The following is a 20706-nucleotide window of genomic DNA, read 5'->3' on the forward strand; positions in this document are numbered from 1 at the left end:
TCATTGAAATCAAACCAGTAATGGGATTTACATATGAAAACAAAAATGCGTCCCTTTAAAATTCCAAAAATTAATTTTTTTAATAGCAAACCTCGATTTCGCAAGGGAATGAAAGGAAACATGCAAATCGAAGAATCGTTCAAATATCTTTAAAACCTTTTTTCACCATTGCTCTTTCCAATGATGTATTAAAAGACGGTGGCTTAAAGTCACATGAGATGTACAGTAGTGGACAAAATTAGAGCGACTTTTTTTATTTCCCAATAAATAAACAAATACACTTGTTTATTAAATTCAGTGCCTATCATGCGTCTCTATGAAAAATATCAAGAAAGTTTTTTAGCATTAGTCGCCATATTTGTTTTCTAACATGACAACGACCCCAAACACTCTTCCAAACTGGTGAAGCAGTGGCTGATGAGCGAAAAAATTGTGGTTCTGAAATGGCCACCGCAATCTCCCGACTTAAATCCCATAGAGAATTTGTGGAAGATTGTGGCAAGGCAAATTGGAACCAAAAATTTTTCGAACAGGGCCTTATTATACCAAGAGATCGTCCAAACATGGCAACATGTCAAACAAGAGACAATTGATATTTAATTCGATCAATGCCTGAAAGATGTGGGGCGGTCATTGTCAATAAGGGTTATTGGACGAAATACTAATAAAGTAGGATCAATATCTTTGAGAAATCAACCACTAATTATGAATCATTTGTAGAGTCACTTTAATTTTGTCCAGGCGATTTTAAAGAAATTTAGAAAATTATTATTTGTTATACTTATATTAAAAATATATAGGACGACCATTGGGAGAACTTTTTATTTACGTTCTAGAAGCCCTTCGATAAGCAGTAGATTTAATAAAGTAATATAATTGTTTATTTATACTAAAATTCATAAAGTCGCTCTAATTTTGGCCACTACTGTATGTATAATCAAAAAAGGAAAAAAAATGCAAAAAACATTTATATGGCGTTTTAACAAATTGAATTAAATAATAACGAGTAATTATTATTAATGCATTAATTATACTCTTTACTTATGATCAAGTCGAATGAGAGCCACTGTTTCTGATACAACGTCGACGCCTTCGTCGCACCTCAGTGGTGGTTACTCCAAACCTTTCTTTCAACCTTCATTACTTTTGTTGTCCCATTAAATTTTTGGATGAAATGATCTCGATCAGTAGTTTTCTCAGTGTATATCAGTTCCTGCATTCGTTCCTACATTTGGTAGTCAATTGGGAGCAGATCCGGAAATGTGATAGACCATAATAACGATTCATTTCGCCCTATTCATCTGTCAGAAAATTAATTATTTAAAAACTCCCGTATTGTTCTTCGATAATGGGTCGGACACTCATCGTTTTGCAATATGATTTTTGTTCTTACAAAAAGTTTATATGGAAAAGATAAAGGCACGTCAAATGTTCCATTGAATTTTTTTTATAATTTATATAGGAGTAACGAATTTGCTAAAATTCGGAAAAATTACGATTTCTTGAAATGTGTGACACTTTATATAATAGGATGTGGTGCGTCCCTAGATAGATAAATCGACCTTTATGAGATAAACATTTTTCCATTTAAATTAAATTTTTTTGGGGCTCAGCTCTGCTTGGTAAAAGATTAATTTCTAACATAATTTCACTTTTAGAAAATAGAGTATGTCTGAAAATTTAAAAAAATGTATTTTTTTGTAAAGTAAAGCGTTTTTTCTATGTCAAATATTACATATCATTAAGAAAAGTTGTTTAGAATCGGGCCCTATATATAAAAAATATATATATACAGGATGTCTGATTTAAAGCTGTGATTGAAGAATACTCAAAAACGGTACATTGTATGAAAAAAAGTTTCCAATAAAAGTTGTCCGGTAAAGAGCACATGTCATGAAGATAGTGATTTTTAGCCAAAACATCATTTTAAGGGCAAACTTTGCATAAACAGAAACTCTGTTTTTTTTTGTAGACCTTAAAAAAATAAATATCTCTTATTTGATTTTTTTTATTAGATCTCTCTCTGTATACTTGCTTTTTGTCTAATTTTTGAGATAGTCAAAATTATTTCATTTTTTTTTTCTAAAAAAGTTTTGCAATGCATTTCAATGCATACATATGTGTACAGTGAAACCTCTCATAAAAGGACACCTGTGATTCCAGCTTTTTTATTTACTTGTGGCAAAGATGGAAATAAAAATAAAAAATAATGCTGCATATTTTGGTTTTAAAAAACTAAATTTAAATAAATTCCAGTTCGACATACCAGGTGGTTGATTGTTTCATCATTTTTCGTTTTTCCTTGAATAAGCAACTTTGAAAATGAGATTCCACATTTTTAAGATTTTAATTAAATTGTACATCAAAGAAAACTTTAATGTACAGATATTTTTAAGCTTTCAATCACTTTCAAAGCTTTACTATAAGATTTTATTGAAGAAATTTCGATGATTATAACATTTTTCTTGTCAGTTTTTTGGATACCTTGCCTATACCCTTCTGAAAGTTGATAATCAACATCGTATTGTTCTAGAAATTGCTTCATATAAGTTTCCATAATCTGACGGTCCCACAGTGCTGCTGCTGCAGACCTCTCTGCAATTTCTTATGAGACTCGCCAAAAGTGCCAGAGATAGGTAATCTTCTTGTTCATATTCTTCTTCAGAAGCAGGCAAACAACATTCATTTTTCTTAAATCCAGCTTTTGCAAAACATTCTCTGATAGTAGCTTGGAAAACATTGGTTCAAGCCTTATGTATAAAATACAAAGCTTCCAGAATATTTATAGATTTAGCCAATTCTGAAGCAGATAGAGCAGCATCAACTTCAGGTAAAGTATGTTTTAAATTAAGTCTTGATAAATTAATTTAACATTTTTTTATTATGCCTTGGTTTAAAGGCTGGCACATCGAGGTACAATTAGGAGATAAAAACATTCATATTTTTATATTTTCTATATTAAGGTCCCGAGGATCTGAACTATCATTATCTAGACATAAAAGTATTTTTCTATTCTGGATCCTCATTCTTCTATCCATATCTAAAAGCCATTCCATCATTATATCACGGGTCATCCATGCTTCGGAATTCGACTTCCACGTAGCTAGCAAATCTTTGATAGGACAATTTTTAAGTGTGCGTGGACGGGCAGCTTTTCCGATAACCGATATCCTATAACTTTTCTTTTTCTCCAGTCATACTAGCACAGAGTAAAATAGTGAGCCTGTCTTTTGACATTTTGTTACCGACACATTTTTCAAATTTAAGAGCCTAGAGATAGCAACTTTTGTAGGAACTCACTGACATCTTGGTAGTTAACATCTGCCGACTCGCCAGATATGGATTTAAAACTTATATTATGCCTTTTTTTCCATTTTTCTAGGTAGCCATTAGAAACACTGAACTGCTCGTATTTTAGCCTGCAGGCTATTTCTTTAGCTTTAGCTTTTAGCAGTGGTCCTGATATACGAACGTTCTCGCTTCTTGTTCAAGAGAACCAATCCAAACATTCTTTATCAATTTTCTGTGGAACATTTTTTTAACCTGTTAAGTTTTTGCCCTAAACTATCATCGATTCACTGCATTTTACAGAATTTCCCTATTTCTTGTAAACATTTCTGCTGCGTGGGATTTTCCTATTTTAAACCTTAACAAAAACAAACGAAAACAACAATTTTTCACACAAGTTTTTATTATAAACTTATTTCTCTGCTAAATTTCGAACGGACAAATTATCTTTTTCAGCAACATTTACAAGTTCTATTTTTTTTCTCTTAAAGGCTTAAACCTTCTTTTGGGAGGTGCCATGATGCGTTTGGCTTCTTGCGACGCTACGCAATAAAAACTAAAGTCGTGTTTACTTGGAACCAAATAAAGGGGAAACCCCGACGTTTATTTTTGCGGCAAATAACGTAACTAACATAATATGTATTTTATTTTTGGCCGGTCTTCATAGATTCACGTCCAGTAGTGGGAGGTTTTTGTTACTGTGGGAAAATATTAGTGCCCGTGTCCATCCGATACAGGTGTCCGCTCACGGAAGACTCTTTTACATAGAAAAAGGGTTTGAACGTTGCGGTTTCGAGGAAATTGTCCGATTGAGGAAGGTGTCCGCTCATGAGTAGTATCCACAACGAAAGGTTTCACTGTATACAGGGTGTTTGGTAGAACGATCGAAAGGTTTCAATGTAAGATAGATGTGGTCATTTTGAATCTCTATATTCTTACTGATTCGTATAAAAAGTTTAATCGTTTTCAAAATATTGACCTTTTTAGGTTTCTATTCGAAATAACTGAGTTGATACAATTAAGTTCATCTTTTTTGTATTAAATATTTTCCATTTCCGGAACTATTTTTTAATGAAATATTCTTAATATACAGTGCCACAGAAAAGTATGCGTACCTCCATCAAAAATGGCTGTTTGGACAGAACGGATCAGAAAAGGAAAAACATCTTTTCGAAAAATTATTTATGCCCAAAAATATATTAAATTTTATTATTAACAAAACATAAAAAAATCCTCGTTTAACAAAATTAAAAAAGTCATAATTGCAGGACAAAAAGGTATGCGTACGGGCAACAGATTTTGCGATATTCCTCTAAGATCTGACATGTTACTGCAAGTTAACGTCTGGTTTCTGCAATAGTTGTAATCTGACCAGCTTGTGCACAGGTTTCTCACTAGTTAGACAGAATAATTGATCGATATGGCGTCAAAAAGTAAAGAGATTCGCATTGAATTGCGTGAACAAATTATTAGATTGAGGAATGAAGGAAATTCATTAAACAGTATCGCCAAAATTGTTGGACGGGCCAAATCTAGTATTCAAAGAGTTTTAGAAAATTTTTCAACCACTAATTCACTTCATAGTAGACCTCGAAGTGGCCATCCGCCAAAAATAACTCCCCGCATTAAGCGCTCCATTGACCGTTAAGTTACAAAAAACCCCAGAAAAACGGCAGTGGAAATTCGAAATACATTGGAAGACGATCATAAAATACTTGTTCAGATTCAGAATCAGTAAGGGCAGTTCGTCGCAACAAGGGTTTTCATAGTAGAGTTCCCAGGAAGAAACCCTTTATAACAGATACTAATAAACAAAAGCGGCTTCACTTTGCTCATCTACACATTGATAAAACCAATGATTTTTGGAGTTCTGTCGTATTTAGTGATGAGAGCAAATTTAATTTGTTTGGTAGTGATGGAAAACAAAGAGTCTGGAGAAAGGTAAATGAAGAGCTAAATCCTAAAAATATTATTCCTACCGTAAAACACGGAGGAGGGTCCGTGATGGTTTGGGGGTGTATGTCTGCTGGTGGGGTGGGTAATTTGGTTTTTGTAGATACGACAATGGATCGATTTGTTTATTTGAACGTACTCAAAAACAATTTGAAACAGTCTGCGGAAAAACTGGGCCTTTCAAGCGGATGGTGCTTCCAACAGGACAACGATCCGAAGCATACATCTGCCATTGTAAAAGAATGGTTAATTTATAATATCCCAAAACAACTCCATTCACCACCCCAATCTCCGGACTTGAGCCCCATCGAACATTTGTGGGATGAACTGGAGCGACGCATAAGAAAGAGGAGAATTCACAACAAACAGGATTTAAGAGATGCTCTATCGCAAGAGTGGAATGATATTTCAATAGTGGTTACTAGAAATTTGGTTTTTTTCTATGAAGAATAGGCTAAAGGCAGTTATTGAGGCCAAAGGAGGACCAACAAAATATTAAGAACGGTTTTTTTTATTTATTATTCGTTGATGAGTTCTCTCGTACGCATACTTTTTTCAGTTGCAATTATCAGTTTTCTTAATTTTGTTAATTTAAGGATTTTTTTGTTGCTTAGTTAAAAACAAATTTACTATATGTTTAGACATATATAATTTTTCCAAAAGGATTTTCTTTATTATCCAACTCCTTATGTAAAAAAAGCCGTTTTCGACGGGGTTACGCATACTTTTCTGTAGCACTGTACATATTGATAAATCAAAAGAAAAATGATTTAAAAATTATTATTAAAAATAACTAGGTGGACAAATTAATATGTTAAAATACTTTAACTCCAATTTATCCTTCCAGTAAAAAAACTCTCCAATGAGGCGCTAGCTCAAGAAATTCAAATAGTCTTAGAAACTTCTCTACTCTATATTTTTTCAAATGATATATGACATTATGACAGAATTATGGTTCACAAAACTAAAAACCAATAGATATATTATTCACAGCAAGAAAATAAGGAACATTAAATTCAAATAAGAATTAATCGATTTAACACTTATAGCGCTAGTTGTAGCTTAGACAATACCACTATTAACTAATTTAATTTTCTAAAGGAAACCCTTCATTTCTAACCCATTTACTTGCTCTCTCTACTTTGTCCTCCTCACTCACCCACGATATATCCCTCCAACCGATATTTCAAAAACGATGAGACTTTGCACACGGATATATAGGGTAATTCACGGTGAGTATCCTATTAAAAGTTTAAGGAGTTCTAAGATAGCTAGAAGTTTAAAATTTTTGTTGCCGATGTAATGGAGTTTGATCTGTTCAGTGAGAATATTGGTATCATTGCGAGGTTACCACATTTGTGCGTAACTGACAATAATTTTGTTATTTTAAATGGCACACCCTATATTTTATTACATTTTCGAATTGTCCGAAAGGTTTAAATCCCAGTTTACGTATCGTATGCCATAGCTTTGATGATCCGTTTTCGAGATAAAAAAAATTTTTGACTGATGGGGCAAAACAGTTCTAACTGGAAAAGCGCATATACTTTTAACTATCACAGCTAAAGAGCTGAAACTTAACCTGTATACTCTAGTTTTTTATATGTATTTTCTAGCATTATAAATTTGTTGGATTTACACACAAAGCGTGGGAAAATTAGCGCGATATCAGAAAGATATAAATATGAGTGCTAAATGATAATCTTAAATAGAACACCCTATATTTTTGGATAGCATCTAAAAGATTAATAAATTCTCTAACGAAAATTGTTATACATTGATATATAATGATTTTCAGTCGCTTTTGAGATATTTTCAAAAATTAGATTATTTGTAAGTAAAAGGTATCACTTATTAGCTGAGTTGATTATGACTGGACCATGGGTTGCTATTGAAGCATTATAAATAAGGAACTGTTTTTTTGTAATATTTTTCATATTATTAATTAAAGCGATAGCTTCTATCTAAATCACTAATTAAGCTTTAGATTAGAAATTTCTTGAGTTTAGAAATGGTTTTTAAATATTCAAACACTGACATATTAAATTTATTTCACATTGACGGTAAGTGTGATAAATTGACGTCAAGAATATGTAGAAAATTCAATGAAAAATATCCCCATTTGTATCCAATGGCTAAAAAAAAATCCGAAGATTTGAAAGTAATTTTCGCGAATTTGATTACATACATGTTCGCGTATTTCCACATGTTTTCACGTGCGTCAATATCATTTGCACAAAGGGATTTGCAAATTTCCTATACATCAATACAACACATTTTAAGAAAAAAAAATTCATAGCTATAAATTCATCACAGTACGGCAACTTCCTGCTGGTGATGCACAACTTCGTATGAATTTCTGTGAAATAGTTGTGATGAGAACTGAGGAAGATCCAAACTTTTTGAAAAAAATTCTTGTGATGGACGAAGCCAAAATTCACGGAAAGCGATGTTTAAGAAATGCAATAATCTCATTTGATTTTCCAAAAATCCAAAAATGTTGCAAATAAGCGGGTTTCAATTTAAATTTAGGTTTCACGTGTTTTGTTTATTTTATTATGGATAAAAAATTAACATATTTTATTTACCGTGAAAAATTAAATAGTAGAAAATATTTGGACATTTTGAGAACAACAGTTACCGACTTCATAGACAATTTACCATTAAATTAGATGGTGCTCCTGCTCAGTACACGAATGAAGTGAGTGCCCAACTTCTTTTGATGTAATCTTTATATACACTGACTTTCAAAAAAACCGCAACACTAAGAAGAACGCATTGTATGTATTTGAAATTTTGGTATGATTTTAGACTTGTAAAGAGAAAAAAATAATGAAAATTACAAGTTCGTATTTTCATGCGATGTGAAGTTTTTCTTTACTTTTTTATCTGTGACGATCGTCTTTTTTGCAAATTTTTTTACAGGTGGATAGCGATAAAGGTATTATTGTTAGTACCATATTGAATGTGTGGTAGTGCAAAATGCCTCGTGCACGCCAAAATGCAGTTTATCGGCAGTTAACTCCCTTTGAAAGGGGAAGAATTGTTGGTATGCATTAGGCAGGTTTACCTTTCCGCGAAATTGCACGTAGATTGGATCGAAACGCATCAACAGTACTAAGAGCTTGGAGAGATTGGTCTGACGAAGGGTCAGTAAATCGTCATCGTGGTAGTGGCCGTCCAAGAATGACGAACCAACGCGAAGACCGGCGACTTCGTCGTTCAGCGACAGACGCCCCGTTTGAAGCAATTCCGTCTCTTGGTGCTAACTGGGTAGCCGCCCTAAATCGAAGGGTCTTTCTTAGTACGATGTATCGCAGAATTCGAAGTTTTGGACTAAATTCATATCGTCCTATGGGTCGGCTTCCATTATCACGAAACCACAGGGTGGCCCGACTGGAGAGGTGTCGTCTGAGAGTGCAATGGGTGGATGAGTGGAGAAGAATCGTGTTCAGTGATGAGAGCCGATTTTGTTTATGGCGATCTGATGGACGGTTACGTGTGAGAAGGCGCAGAGGAGGGCGATTAAATTTGGACTTTTTGGAAAGGCGTCATTCTGGTTTAACACCAGGTGTCATGGTTTGGGGTGCCATCCTGTATGGTAGTCGGTCTCCTCTTGTTTTCATTTATGATAGACTAAATGCTCAGAGGTACATTAATATTATCTTAGAACCGGTTCTTGTACCATACATCCACAACCATCCTGGAAGCACATTTCAACAGGATAATGCGCGACCACATGTAGCTAACGATACTTTGAGGTATTTGGAAGCTGAAAATATGGATACTTTGCCTTGGCCAGCTCGGTCTCCAGATTTGTCCCCAATAGAGCATGTATGGGATATAATGGGTCGGAGACTTCAACGTTTAGCTCGCCCTCCCGAGACCATAGATGAACTCCGCGAGCAGATGCAGATTGCCTGGGATACAATACCACAGGAAGATATTGACAATTTAATTTTAAGCGTGCCACGTCGCTTACAGGAATGTATTAATTTAAGAGGAGATACCACCCATTATTAAATTATTATTAAATTTTTTCTCTTATTCACAATAATTTTCTTTTGATATTTTGATCGCTTTTCTCTATTATCCGACCCAACGTAATGCCCGAATTTCTAACATGTACGATGTGTTCTTCTTGGTGTTGAGGTTTTTTTGTAAGTCAGTGTATATTTGATGTTAATTTTGATGTATTCTTTGTATATATACAGGATGTTACTTAATAATGTGCGGATATTCTAAGGTTGGAATCTATATGAAAACAAAATGATAGTTTGTCTTATAAACTATGTTCCAAAATTGCGTCATTACGAAAACACAGGATTGCAAAGTTTTAGAAAAAAAATGAAAATTAATGAATATTTTCGAAACCGCTTGAGATATTTGAATGAAATTTGATATGTAAAGGTAGTTTTTAAAGGGGCATTAATTGCAACAAAAATATGCGGTTCAATGCAAACTTATGCAAAACTATTTTAATACGACAAATTAAGCAATAGAAAGTTTAACACATTATGGGTTGACATCGTAATAAAATATGAATTACAATTTACTTCAATATGATGATTGATTTTCGTGAAAATAAAAATGGTTAAAAAAGAAAATTTATTATTATTATTGTTATTCAAATCTGTTCCTTAAGTTTTATCTCTTGATAGTGCAGTATAGAGCTTTATTACAATATTTTTATTTTTGCAAATGTGTTAATAATAGTGAATTATTCAAAGGCGGAAACGGCAGTAATGCATTACGTGTACGGCCTCGCTGATGGTAATGCAGAACAAGCTAGACGTATCAAGAGATGTATCCTAATCGTGCTTTGCTAAATCCCCGAATCTTTTATAACATTCACCAACGTCTTATTGAAACTGGTAGTTTCCATAAACGTACATTAGAGGGTAAATATCGAACTGTACGAAAGCCTGAAATTAAGGAAGCGGTACTGCACTAAGTCGGGGAACATCCTGAGACAAGTACGAGGGAAATCGCTAGAAACTTGAATATTTACCATAAAATTGTTTGCAAATTTTTAGTTAATTTCTTCTATATTCGTATCATGTTTCAAGATAACAAGCATTACTGCCTAGAGATTTTCGAAAGCGTGTGACCTTTTGTCAATGGCACTTTCGTAAAATTACACAAAACCCATAATTTGCCACTCGTACTTTGCATACGGACGAAGTTAATTTTTCGACAAATGCAATTCAAAATTTCCACTATAATCATGTATTGGCAGATGAAAATCCTCATGCCTTGATCGAAGTCCATATTCAACCCCAATTACCGGTTAACGTGTGGGCAGGAATCATTAGTAACCATTTAATCGGCCCATTTTTTCTGCCGAAACACTTGGATTGCCAATTTTGCTTGAATTTTCCTCGAAAAAAACTGCCTTTCTTGTTTGAGGATGTTCTGTTAGCAATAAATAATTGAATGTGGTACATGCACTTCCACGTTTCAGCTTAATTGTTCGTGATTTTTTGCAAAGGGTTTACCGAAACCATTGGATTGGTCGCGGTGAGCCTCAAGAATAGCCACCAAGGTTCCCGGTCTCAATATCTTAGATTTCTGTTTGTGGGGTCATCTTAAAACGCTAGTTTACGATAGGCCTGTTAATACTGTAAAAGAATGAAAAGAGAGGATAGTTGCGACATATGACAGAATACGAAATACTTCAGGAATACTGAAAAGAGTGCATTATTCGATGAGTAGAAGGGCGGAAGCATGCATATTAAGTAAAGGGGATCATTTTCAACACTTACTGTAAAAATTGTTTTTTTTTTTTTTATTTCTTGTTAGTTGTAATTCTTATTTCAATACGATGTCCACCTGTAATGTGTGAAAATTGCTATCGTGTTATTTGTCGTATTAAATTATAGTTTTGAATAAGTTTACTTTGAAACGAATATTTTTACTGCAACTAATGCCCTATTATAAACTATTTTTACATACCAAATTTCAATGAAACACTTCCAAAATTCATTAATTTCCATTTTTTTTTCTAAAACTTCGCAGCCCTGTATTTTCGTAACAGAACATTTTGGAACATAGTTTATGCAACAAACTATCAATATGTTTTCATGAAGAATTTAACCTTGAAATATCCGCACATCTTGAAGGAATACCCTCTACATTCACAATAACCCCATCGTCCACTGAAAACTTTCAAACGTGCTATGTGTATATACAAGGTGCTTTTAAAAGTGTGGGCAATATCTCGGAATTGAAAAATTTTCGTCAAAAATTTGTACTTATGCTTATAAATTGGTTTTCAAAAACTTACCATTACGAAAATACAGTTTTTCAAAATTTGATGGTGAAAATGGTATTTTCTAAATAACTTTTCTTCCAGCTCACGAAATGTAATGAATTTTGAGTCACTTGTGTATAATACCAAAGTTAACAAGATAGGACTTAACATTTATTTCAATTTCTTCAAAGAGGCAGTAGGGAGGCTACTTCAATTTCTTTATCCCTCAACTCTTAAGGTCTTGAGGGTTTTTCAGCGTTATGTGGGTTGTTAGATTTTACGAAACCGAACCGCTTTCCAGAAAAACATAATTTTGTCTAAGTTTTATATATAAGTTTATAGGAGATCAAGAATGTCACTGACCCTTTTTGATGTTCCCTGAAGTTCAAATTTCTTCTAAAAATACAAAAACCTTTACTGAAAAAATACATACTGCATAAGAAAAACGAGAACCGTATCACCCGGGGATCTCAGAAACGAAGAAATTGAAATTTTCTAAAGACATTATTAATTTCTCTTGCAACTCTCGAAGCCTTCATAATGCCATATAGTCGTTTGGCTGATTTTCGAGATATTGAGCCGAGATATAAGCATCTACAGATGTCGTCACTACTATAATAGAAAATTCCTGCGGTCAGATCCTTTAAAATAGCGAGCCCTCCTAAGAGATAACGTAAAAATGACTCAATATTTACGAAATTCTAAATTCATCATTTTCTGTTATTTCGTACGTACAGGGTGTATCGTTGAAAATGTTTCACTCGGCTTACTTTGAACTAAGATCAAAATATTAAAATTGGCCACGACACATTAATTTTGTTTTTGAGGAGGACTCATCTCAGCATTCAATGCAGATTCACCAAAACAAAACCCTTCGCGAGGGTGCATTTAACTTTAGAGCCTAAAATGGTCCAATACATAGGTCGAGTGTCACCTTATGTGAAAAGGGTTTTAATTCTGATTGTCAGGAGGTATTTTTTTCCAATTTTTTATTAGTTATTAAATAATAAACTAACATAATCCACACATTTTCAAGTAGGTACAGGCAAATCCCTCAAAAGAATGCCAAAAAACGATACTGGGATGAACGGGGGAGGCGGTTTTAGTGGGCAAGCGGGCGACGTAATGGTCGGCCGAATTCCACACTACCTGGTTACACTTCGAAGTCGGGTGTCTTAAGAAGATTCCCACCTCCTCGCAAAAAGAAAAACAACAAAAAAATGGTATAGGCAAATTACAATGAGGTACCTCCCTGATTTCTAGAAATTCAAACTAAAAACAAATATGCTGAGACATGTCGACCTTAGAATGGAGGGGGAAGACGAGGAATGGAAAAGTTCTCACTCCCGATTAATATTATCCGAGGGGTAGCAACCCCTTCGTTTTTTTTTTAAATAGAGGCCAGCGGTCAAGGGACACATTGTTTTAAAATTTTATATTAATAAAAATTTTCATAATTCTTAATTTTTCAAGAAATATTCGAAATATATTCAATTATACTTCATGCAACAATACCAACGATTTTCAAACTCGTTGCACTTTTTAAATATCTGTTGTGGAATCTTATGACAAACTTCTAAAATTTTGCGACGTACATAGTATTTGAAAATCTTGTACAGAAGTCGTCTAAAAGCCCGCTTTTAAGGCAGCTCCGAAAGAAAACGTCGAGAGGTGTAAGATCAGGATATCAAGCTAACCACTGGATTGTAGATTCTCTGCCAATCCATCTATCAGGAAAATGATTGTTAAGAAACTATTAAACCGTAAGCCATAATGAGTAGACACATCATTTTGTTGGAAATGTAGTAAAATCCCTTCTAACATTGTATGTTCATTCTTATTCATTCTTCTTTTAGCAATTTTATGAAATGACTCATTTTTTCAACTTAAATTTAAGAAAGAAATAAAAATTTTGCCATATTTGTTTAAAAAACTTGAAAAATTTTGATATGATGTATTAGTTGATCCTTGTCCCTATTTAAGAAAACGAAAGGACTACCAACTTTGCGATATTGTCAATCGGGAGTGAGAACTTCTTTATTTTTCGTGTTTTTCCTCCAATCTAAGGTCGACGTATTTTATCATTTTCAACTCTAGCTTGCACGTCTATATCAGAAATCTGACGAGTGACAAGTTTTGAAAATTACACCCGGTATAGTTGAGACAATTTGAAAATGTTTTCTAAATTTTGTCAACGACATTGAACTTGAAAACGAAGGATGCGAATTTCTACTGCCAATTAACTGTGAGAACGAGTTGTGTCTGGATTCACTTTCTCATTCACTCGCACGAGTCATTTGTGAATTTGGTACTGTGTCTCTGCTGATATTCCATACTCACCCTGGAAAAACTGTATAAGTTTGCACATAGTTCCTCCAAAAACAAAATCCCTTAAAAGGGTGCCAATGAGAGTAACTGGCATACAGAGGACTCCAAGTAGAAGGTCCGATACGGCTAAATTGAGCAGGAACAAGTTGGTTACTGTGCGCATTCGTCGGTTTTGAGCCTAAAAGGAAAGAAAATGTCTTTTACTGATGTTAGGAGTGACAACCGGTGTGGCGTTTGATTCTCCCGTTTAAATCACTTAATTTAATGCTTCACATCCGTGTCCTGCCGTGAAAAAGACCGAACTAAAAATAAGCCTTAGCATGATTTTTTTTTTAATATTTCTAATTTATATGATGATATTTTAAAACCAAGCAGCATTTAATATTTCTCTAACTTTTGACAATATGAAAAACTGGCAAAATTCGGAAAATTAAATATCAAAGGAATCAACTCTTTAGGTATTTGTTGTTGTATTCTATTTAGCTCCCGAGCTTCACGGTGCCTACTCTTAAAATTTTAAATAGCAATACTCAGTTTTTATATCACTTTTGATATCTCTATGGAATTTTAGACAAATATAATCTTTTTTTCTAAAAAAAAAATGTTTGTTAAAGTTTAGGTAATTTTCTTAAAAATACAGTGAAACGCTCAAAACGGATTCCAATATAAGTTAACGCAAAACCAAATTCAAATTTCGTCCGTTTATTTTCATACTATTGCAGCAAAACATGAAACAGTTGTTGTTACGTTGCTACTATTATTGTTCATGTTATAGCTGCTCCTTAAAATGGTTTAAGCCATTGCTGAAAGCGTCGAAATGATCTTCATTTATGAACCCGAAAACCGTTGCTTTGCAAGCATGGCTGCCACATTTAATGCCAAATATCCAGGAATTAACGTTACCTCCGGAAGCTAATGGCTTAATTTGAAGAGACTGGATCTATTTGCAATAAAAAAGGAATGAGGCAAGGTTTCTCAATGAGGCCAATCAAATCGAAGTTGTTGGCCTATTTGGAACGAATCCCCCTATGTCGATTCGTGAAGTTGCAAACGCAACTTGAGTGTCTCGCGAAGCAGCCAGAAAAGTATTGAAGGTTCAAATTTTTTTTCTATACAAGCTACAAATTACTCAAGAATTAGAGGATGACTACCCCGACGGACGTATTGAGTTTTGCGAAAGTGTGAGTAACAAGATTATTGTTAATAACATATCTATTTTAATGAAGAATGCATCTTCTGCATAAATGGCTATATTAGCAAACAAAATTACCGTTAATGGAGCGACTTTCATCCTCACCTGGTTAGAAAGGGACATACACAACGTCCTGAAGAAATAAACGTTTAGCTGGACATATTGGGTGATGTCATCATTGGTCCTCTCTCCATAAATGGAAATTTAAATGATGAAGTTTATGTTAAGGTATTAGATACTGCTATAAAGCGTCTTATATTTTATGAAGTGGAAAATCAAAGAAACGTCGGTGAAAAGCTCACTTTAACTGAACGTTTGGTGCACTTCCAACAAAACAATTATCTCATAATGTACATATAGTTAGAGCATGATTTAGTGATTATTATCAAGGGAAGTAGATTGATAGGAAAAGACCAATTAAATGGCCACCTAAATGTCCTGATGTGAAACCATTCGATTTTTTTCTAACGGACCATTGAAAGACGGTAATGTTTAAAACCCAAACAGACTAAATAAAACAACTCTGACAAAGGATTATTCAAGAATGTAAAGCTATTTCATCTCAAACAAGTCACAACCTTCGCGATGAGTTTGAATATCGATTGTACTTGTTCTTAGAAAACAATGGAAATCATTTCCAATGGTTCGTAAAATAATAAAAATAGGAAATTAAAATTTTCACTAGCTTTATCATACCCTTTAGGAGGTAGATGTGACAATGAAACCCCCTTAAAACTTACATACGTATTGCAACATGAAATTAAAGACAATAGTTACCTTGGAATCGGTTTTGAGCATTTTGTCGTATTGTGTGGTAAACTACTTAAATTTTGATTTAAAACACTTTTTCACAAAAAAATAGTATCTAACTAGAATACCATAAGGATATCGAAAATTACATAAAACAAGGGGTTGATATTTAAAATTTTAAAGGTATGCATTCTGAAACTAAGAGGTTGAATATAACATAACAACAAATACCTCAGAAATTGATCCCCTTGATGTCTAACTTGACGTATTGTGCCAAATTTCCATATTATCAACAACTTCAGAAATATTAAACGATGTGCCCCCGTATGTACGTCTTAGTTACATTCACCAACTGGACTACTCGGGAAATCCCTATTCCCAGCCAGCGCATCAATCAGTGGCGGCGAATGCTGATACGCTCACTGTACGTACTAGGTATCAGCTTATTATTAATAATTTTTGTTAGTTTGCCTTCAAATGCCGTTATTGTAAGGAAAATCTCACAATTTTCTGTAATGAAAAGGAGTTGGGGAAATGTCAAAAAACGTAAGCGTGGATCAGCTCGATATCCATTATTGCCTGAATTGGAAAATATAAAATTTGAATGGATTTCTGAGAGAAGAACAAAGTGTTTGGTTGTTGGTAGGACTGATATTAAAGCATTTGCTTTTACAATGGCACTACAGCTAGACCCGTCGCAAGACCAATTCAAAGCGTCACAATACTGTTCAACTTGCAAGATAGTGAAGTGATTGAATGTGCTCTTGCTTTAAAGTGTTTTGTTCATGATATCGATTTTCTATGTGCTTACTTAAGTTCACAATAATCATAGCTGACACTGCACTGTTTATGGGTCAATGGTACTTTTGGAATCTACATTCCCTCCATTGTTTACGAAAGTACACCCATTACATATATTTTGGGTAATTTGTATCCATGGATAGAAAGTCTTCCCTTTAATCATCTCTAAAGGAAAGAAAGAGGATTGAAATCAAATGTGTTTCAGATATTTATGTTCTTGAAACGGGAAAAGCTTGGTTAACACAAGCAGCAATAAGAAAGTGAATCGATGCATTTCTACTACTTGTTTCGCACAGAGACAAAAGGAGTATGCTTGTGTGGAACTTCTAGCACTTGTGCTAAAACCGCGAATAACTTCCTAGCAGAAAGAAACATTTATCAAATTATGATTTCCACGGAAATTACTTGCTATCTCCGAACTCTTCATATTGCAAAGAATAAGTACTCTAGAGATCATTTGCGTAGGAAAATCAATGACCAGTTGTCACTTGGGTGAAGAATAGGATGTGTTCTTTCAACAAGCATGAGAGAAGGTGCGGTTTTATCAAATAAGTCATTTGTCATGTTTCTGCCCAAAGAGGCCAAAAATAATCAGTCAAAAATGTTATAATAAATAAAATTTGTCAGGAACTACGACTTGGTGACGACGAAAGCTAAAAAATATTTTGCAAATGATAGAGAGAGAAATGCGCAGATGATTAAAATTACTTGATTAGATGAGGGTCTAGTGAAAAACAACTGAATTTTCTTTAAAAGAAATTTACAGGGAAAATTACGAGGAAAACCCCCAGTTTCTTGAGGATTACACACAACCTATATCCATGATCAATATTTGGCAATCAAATAATTGGTCCGTTCTTTTATAACCATTTTACTCAAAAGGAACTTGCAAGAGGCCTTAAATAACTTCTTGTTGAAGTCTCTAACATCCTTGGCCAGCCCGCTTTCCGGATATAACCCCGTTTAATTTTTTTTAGGGGGGCTACGTCAAAATTTTATTAATCGACTTGATTTTGTTTATTGATTGGTTGGATCAATTGTGTAGAGAGTCGTCGAGGTGTTAAGGAAGGGACCCGGACAGAAGAATGAGTTGAAAACGTGGTGTAAAATAATTGAGTAGAAAAAGGTAATAAATGTCAGAAAACTGATATTTGAATAAAAAACTATAAATTTTAATATCAACATATTTACTGGAACTAGAACTGGAAAGGAAGATGAAAATATAGTTAAAAACAGTTGAAATTTGCGTGAGGTTTTATGGGATTGAAGCTAATTCTATCAATAGAGTAATCAACGTGTGCACTACATTCCAAACAGGTGACCATTAAAAAAACCAAACTGTAGTCAGTGAGCCATAAACGCGGTGCATTAATAAAGCCATTTGCTATTTGCCATCAAACATATAACTGACCACAGGGTAACAGATGAATTTGTCCAAAGGCGTACTATGACATTTTTTACGCTTACTTGAGGCCTTCTAATTGTCACTCTTTATTTGCCTATTAACGAAGAATCAAAGATATTATTTATGAATCGGCAAGACAACAAAGGGTGATTAAAAACAAAGAAAATTCAACACGTTAACCGGTGGATGGTCTCTTTCGAGTCTTTGTAGGACGGACCACTTTATTTGCGAATTTTTTGCCTCTTGCCTTTCATATCCTTCCACTGTGAATGGAAGAATTATTGGTGTCCTTATAAAGAGACAATGTAAAAGCTGTCCGTAATTTGAGTCCATGTGTTGCCTGTCAATGCTTTACGAGCAGGCAACTCGGACAAGAAGGGTTCGTTTGAGTAGAGCGTTATTGCTCAAAATGAGAGGATTGGAGTCAACGGTCATAGAGGAAATGAAGATGCAACGAATTCTACTTGGAGTCCGAGATCTGGAAGTTCATGCTGATATTCCAGAAGAATACGACACGACTATATTTTTCGATTTGAAGAAATATTAATTATTTTACATGAGAAATAATACATGCCTCTGAGATAAACCTTAGCGCCCCTTTTCCAGCTAAAATTAATATAAGGTTATTTTTGAGAAAACACGGCAATGGAGGAGGTTTGATAGGTCAATGGGTTTTTATCGATGAAGATCAACGATACCAATGGGGGAGAACTTTTTCCGATTATAATATATACGTCTTTGTAATAGTCGATCTTTCTTTTGGGTTGATAGTTTATTTTCTTTAGGGCGCGCTTTGAGAGAGTGCATCAAATTATCCTGAAAACTTTGCTTTAAAAACAATGAATGGAAAATATTTTAAGAGCGAGATTCTGCAAATGCCAAGGAAGTAAATTAATCCTAATGTGCCTGTGGAAACGTGGTTTTATCAAATATCCCCTTTATCTCCGCCAAAACATCGGAGGCATATTAATTCGGAACTCATACAATCCCCTTATTGTTATCATTTATAAAAGTTACAAATTAAACGTCAACTTTGGTGATGTGCTCCAAATCCATCCTACACGTGTGGAGGGAGATAACTAAGTTCCTCCATTTCCTGATTTTTTCAGTCACACAGCATTATGTCAAACGTATCGCCCTTTAGGGCATAATCATTCCAAATGCGATTGGCCCTGGCAGAAGGCGACGTAAGTGGAATGCATTATTCCTTTCAGGAATATCAATACAACATTTGCATCTCACCTCAAGGAAGCTTTACGGCCATGTAACCGGGCTGGTTGAAGAAAAACCTTTGGGGGTTTCTAACTTTATCCCGTTAAAACGCACGTGTGGGAAAATGGCATAAAACTCCTTCTTAACTTAGGTTTACAACCCCATTATCGTTGATCACAAACCTCTACATAGTTGCCATAAATTCTCATGTAAGTGGAAACTTAATTACATCAGCTGAAATGTAACTATGTGTACACAATTGCCACTCAAGCATATCACTTTCCAGTATTAGATTAAACCGGCGACAAGTCAAATAATTTGCAACGTCTAAATTTAAATCGAATTTCCTCCCTTACATTCCTCACAAAGAAAGTGAAATTACTTTAGATTCCTTATAGATGTATATGCCTGCCAGAAAGCCCATTTTATGTCTTTGAACGCAAAATGGGATTTTGTTCAAGCTACATTAAATCTTTGGGTAGGAAATACAAATGTAGGAAAGTTTCGAAAGGTTTCGTTATAATGAAGTAGGTAGCAAGTGGAAGAGTGTATTTCAACCAGGAAACAGAGAGTTACAGAAATCTTATTAAAAAAGAAACTACCGGAGCTTTGCTTAAAAAATTATTGGTATGAAGCACGAAGATAATCCTATCTGCCTCTCCTCTGCGGCTTGTTGCTCAATTTGTGGGTCTAGAACGAGGATACTGCGAAGATAGGTGGATAGTCCCAGAAGAGCCCGATCTGGCACATACAGGGTGACCCACACGTATGGAATAATATTTATATTTTCCGAAGTATTGCAGATAAAAGAAAAACGTTTAAAGTTTCGGGGACTAATTCTTTCGCATCCAACGATGACCTTGAAAATTTTCTATATCTCATAATCTCACGTCTGGAATGTCCAACTTTTTTTTTTCAAAAAAAAAACATTATTTTTGTCTTTTTTTTAAATGGGCATCTCTCTTTACATGCCGCTGCATAACAATGTTCAGCGGTCGCATTGGGAAAATTTTGAAATAAAATGCAATAATATTTCCGATTTTAGAATGCATTATTTTACGTGCGCATATGGTTGTCGATTTCATTTTTTGCCGATTATTGAAGTTTACTGTAAATGCTCAGAATGTTGACCATTATGTGCAATACATAAATCGAGTCTTTGCACAAATCTTTCCGTTACATTTGCCAGCATTTCATCACTTATCTCCCGAAACGCATCATTTATTTGAGCCCTCAGGTCATTCAAACGGTCCATCCCGATAGCCTTTGTTCTTTACGTGCCCCCATAAAAAAATCGCAGGGGGTTAAGTCGGGTGATCAAGCAGGCCATTCGACTGCTCCTTGCCTTCTAGTTCATCTGTCAGGAAACACATTTTTTAAATAATCCCCCACTTCTAATCCGTAGTGAGGAGGAGCGCCATCTTGTTGAAACCAAGTGTCATTTTGATCTGGAGAAAAGGTTTCTACTGCAGGAATAATATTCTAGACCAATAGACTTAAATACCGCTCAGCTGTTAAAATTTC

The 20706-nt window shown here is 34.4% G+C and overlaps 1 protein-coding gene across 4 annotated transcripts in view; it reads right to left on the reverse strand.

The window, feature by feature from the left end:
* LOC136343808 (cholecystokinin receptor-like) overlaps positions 1-20706 on the reverse strand; it is a 414493-nt gene that overhangs the window by 239786 nt on the left and 154001 nt on the right. For all 4 annotated transcript variants that reach the window (XM_066290784.1, XM_066290782.1, XM_066290783.1 and 1 more), the window contains one exon: positions 13835-14000. In XM_066290784.1, the coding sequence (XP_066146881.1) occupies positions 13835-14000 (166 nt within the window). The remainder of the gene's footprint in view (positions 1-13834; positions 14001-20706) is intronic.

The sequence above is a fragment of the Euwallacea fornicatus genome, chromosome 15 (genome assembly GCF_040115645.1).
Source record: "Euwallacea fornicatus isolate EFF26 chromosome 15, ASM4011564v1, whole genome shotgun sequence".
Classification (NCBI taxonomy): Eukaryota; Metazoa; Arthropoda; class Insecta; order Coleoptera; family Curculionidae; genus Euwallacea; species Euwallacea fornicatus.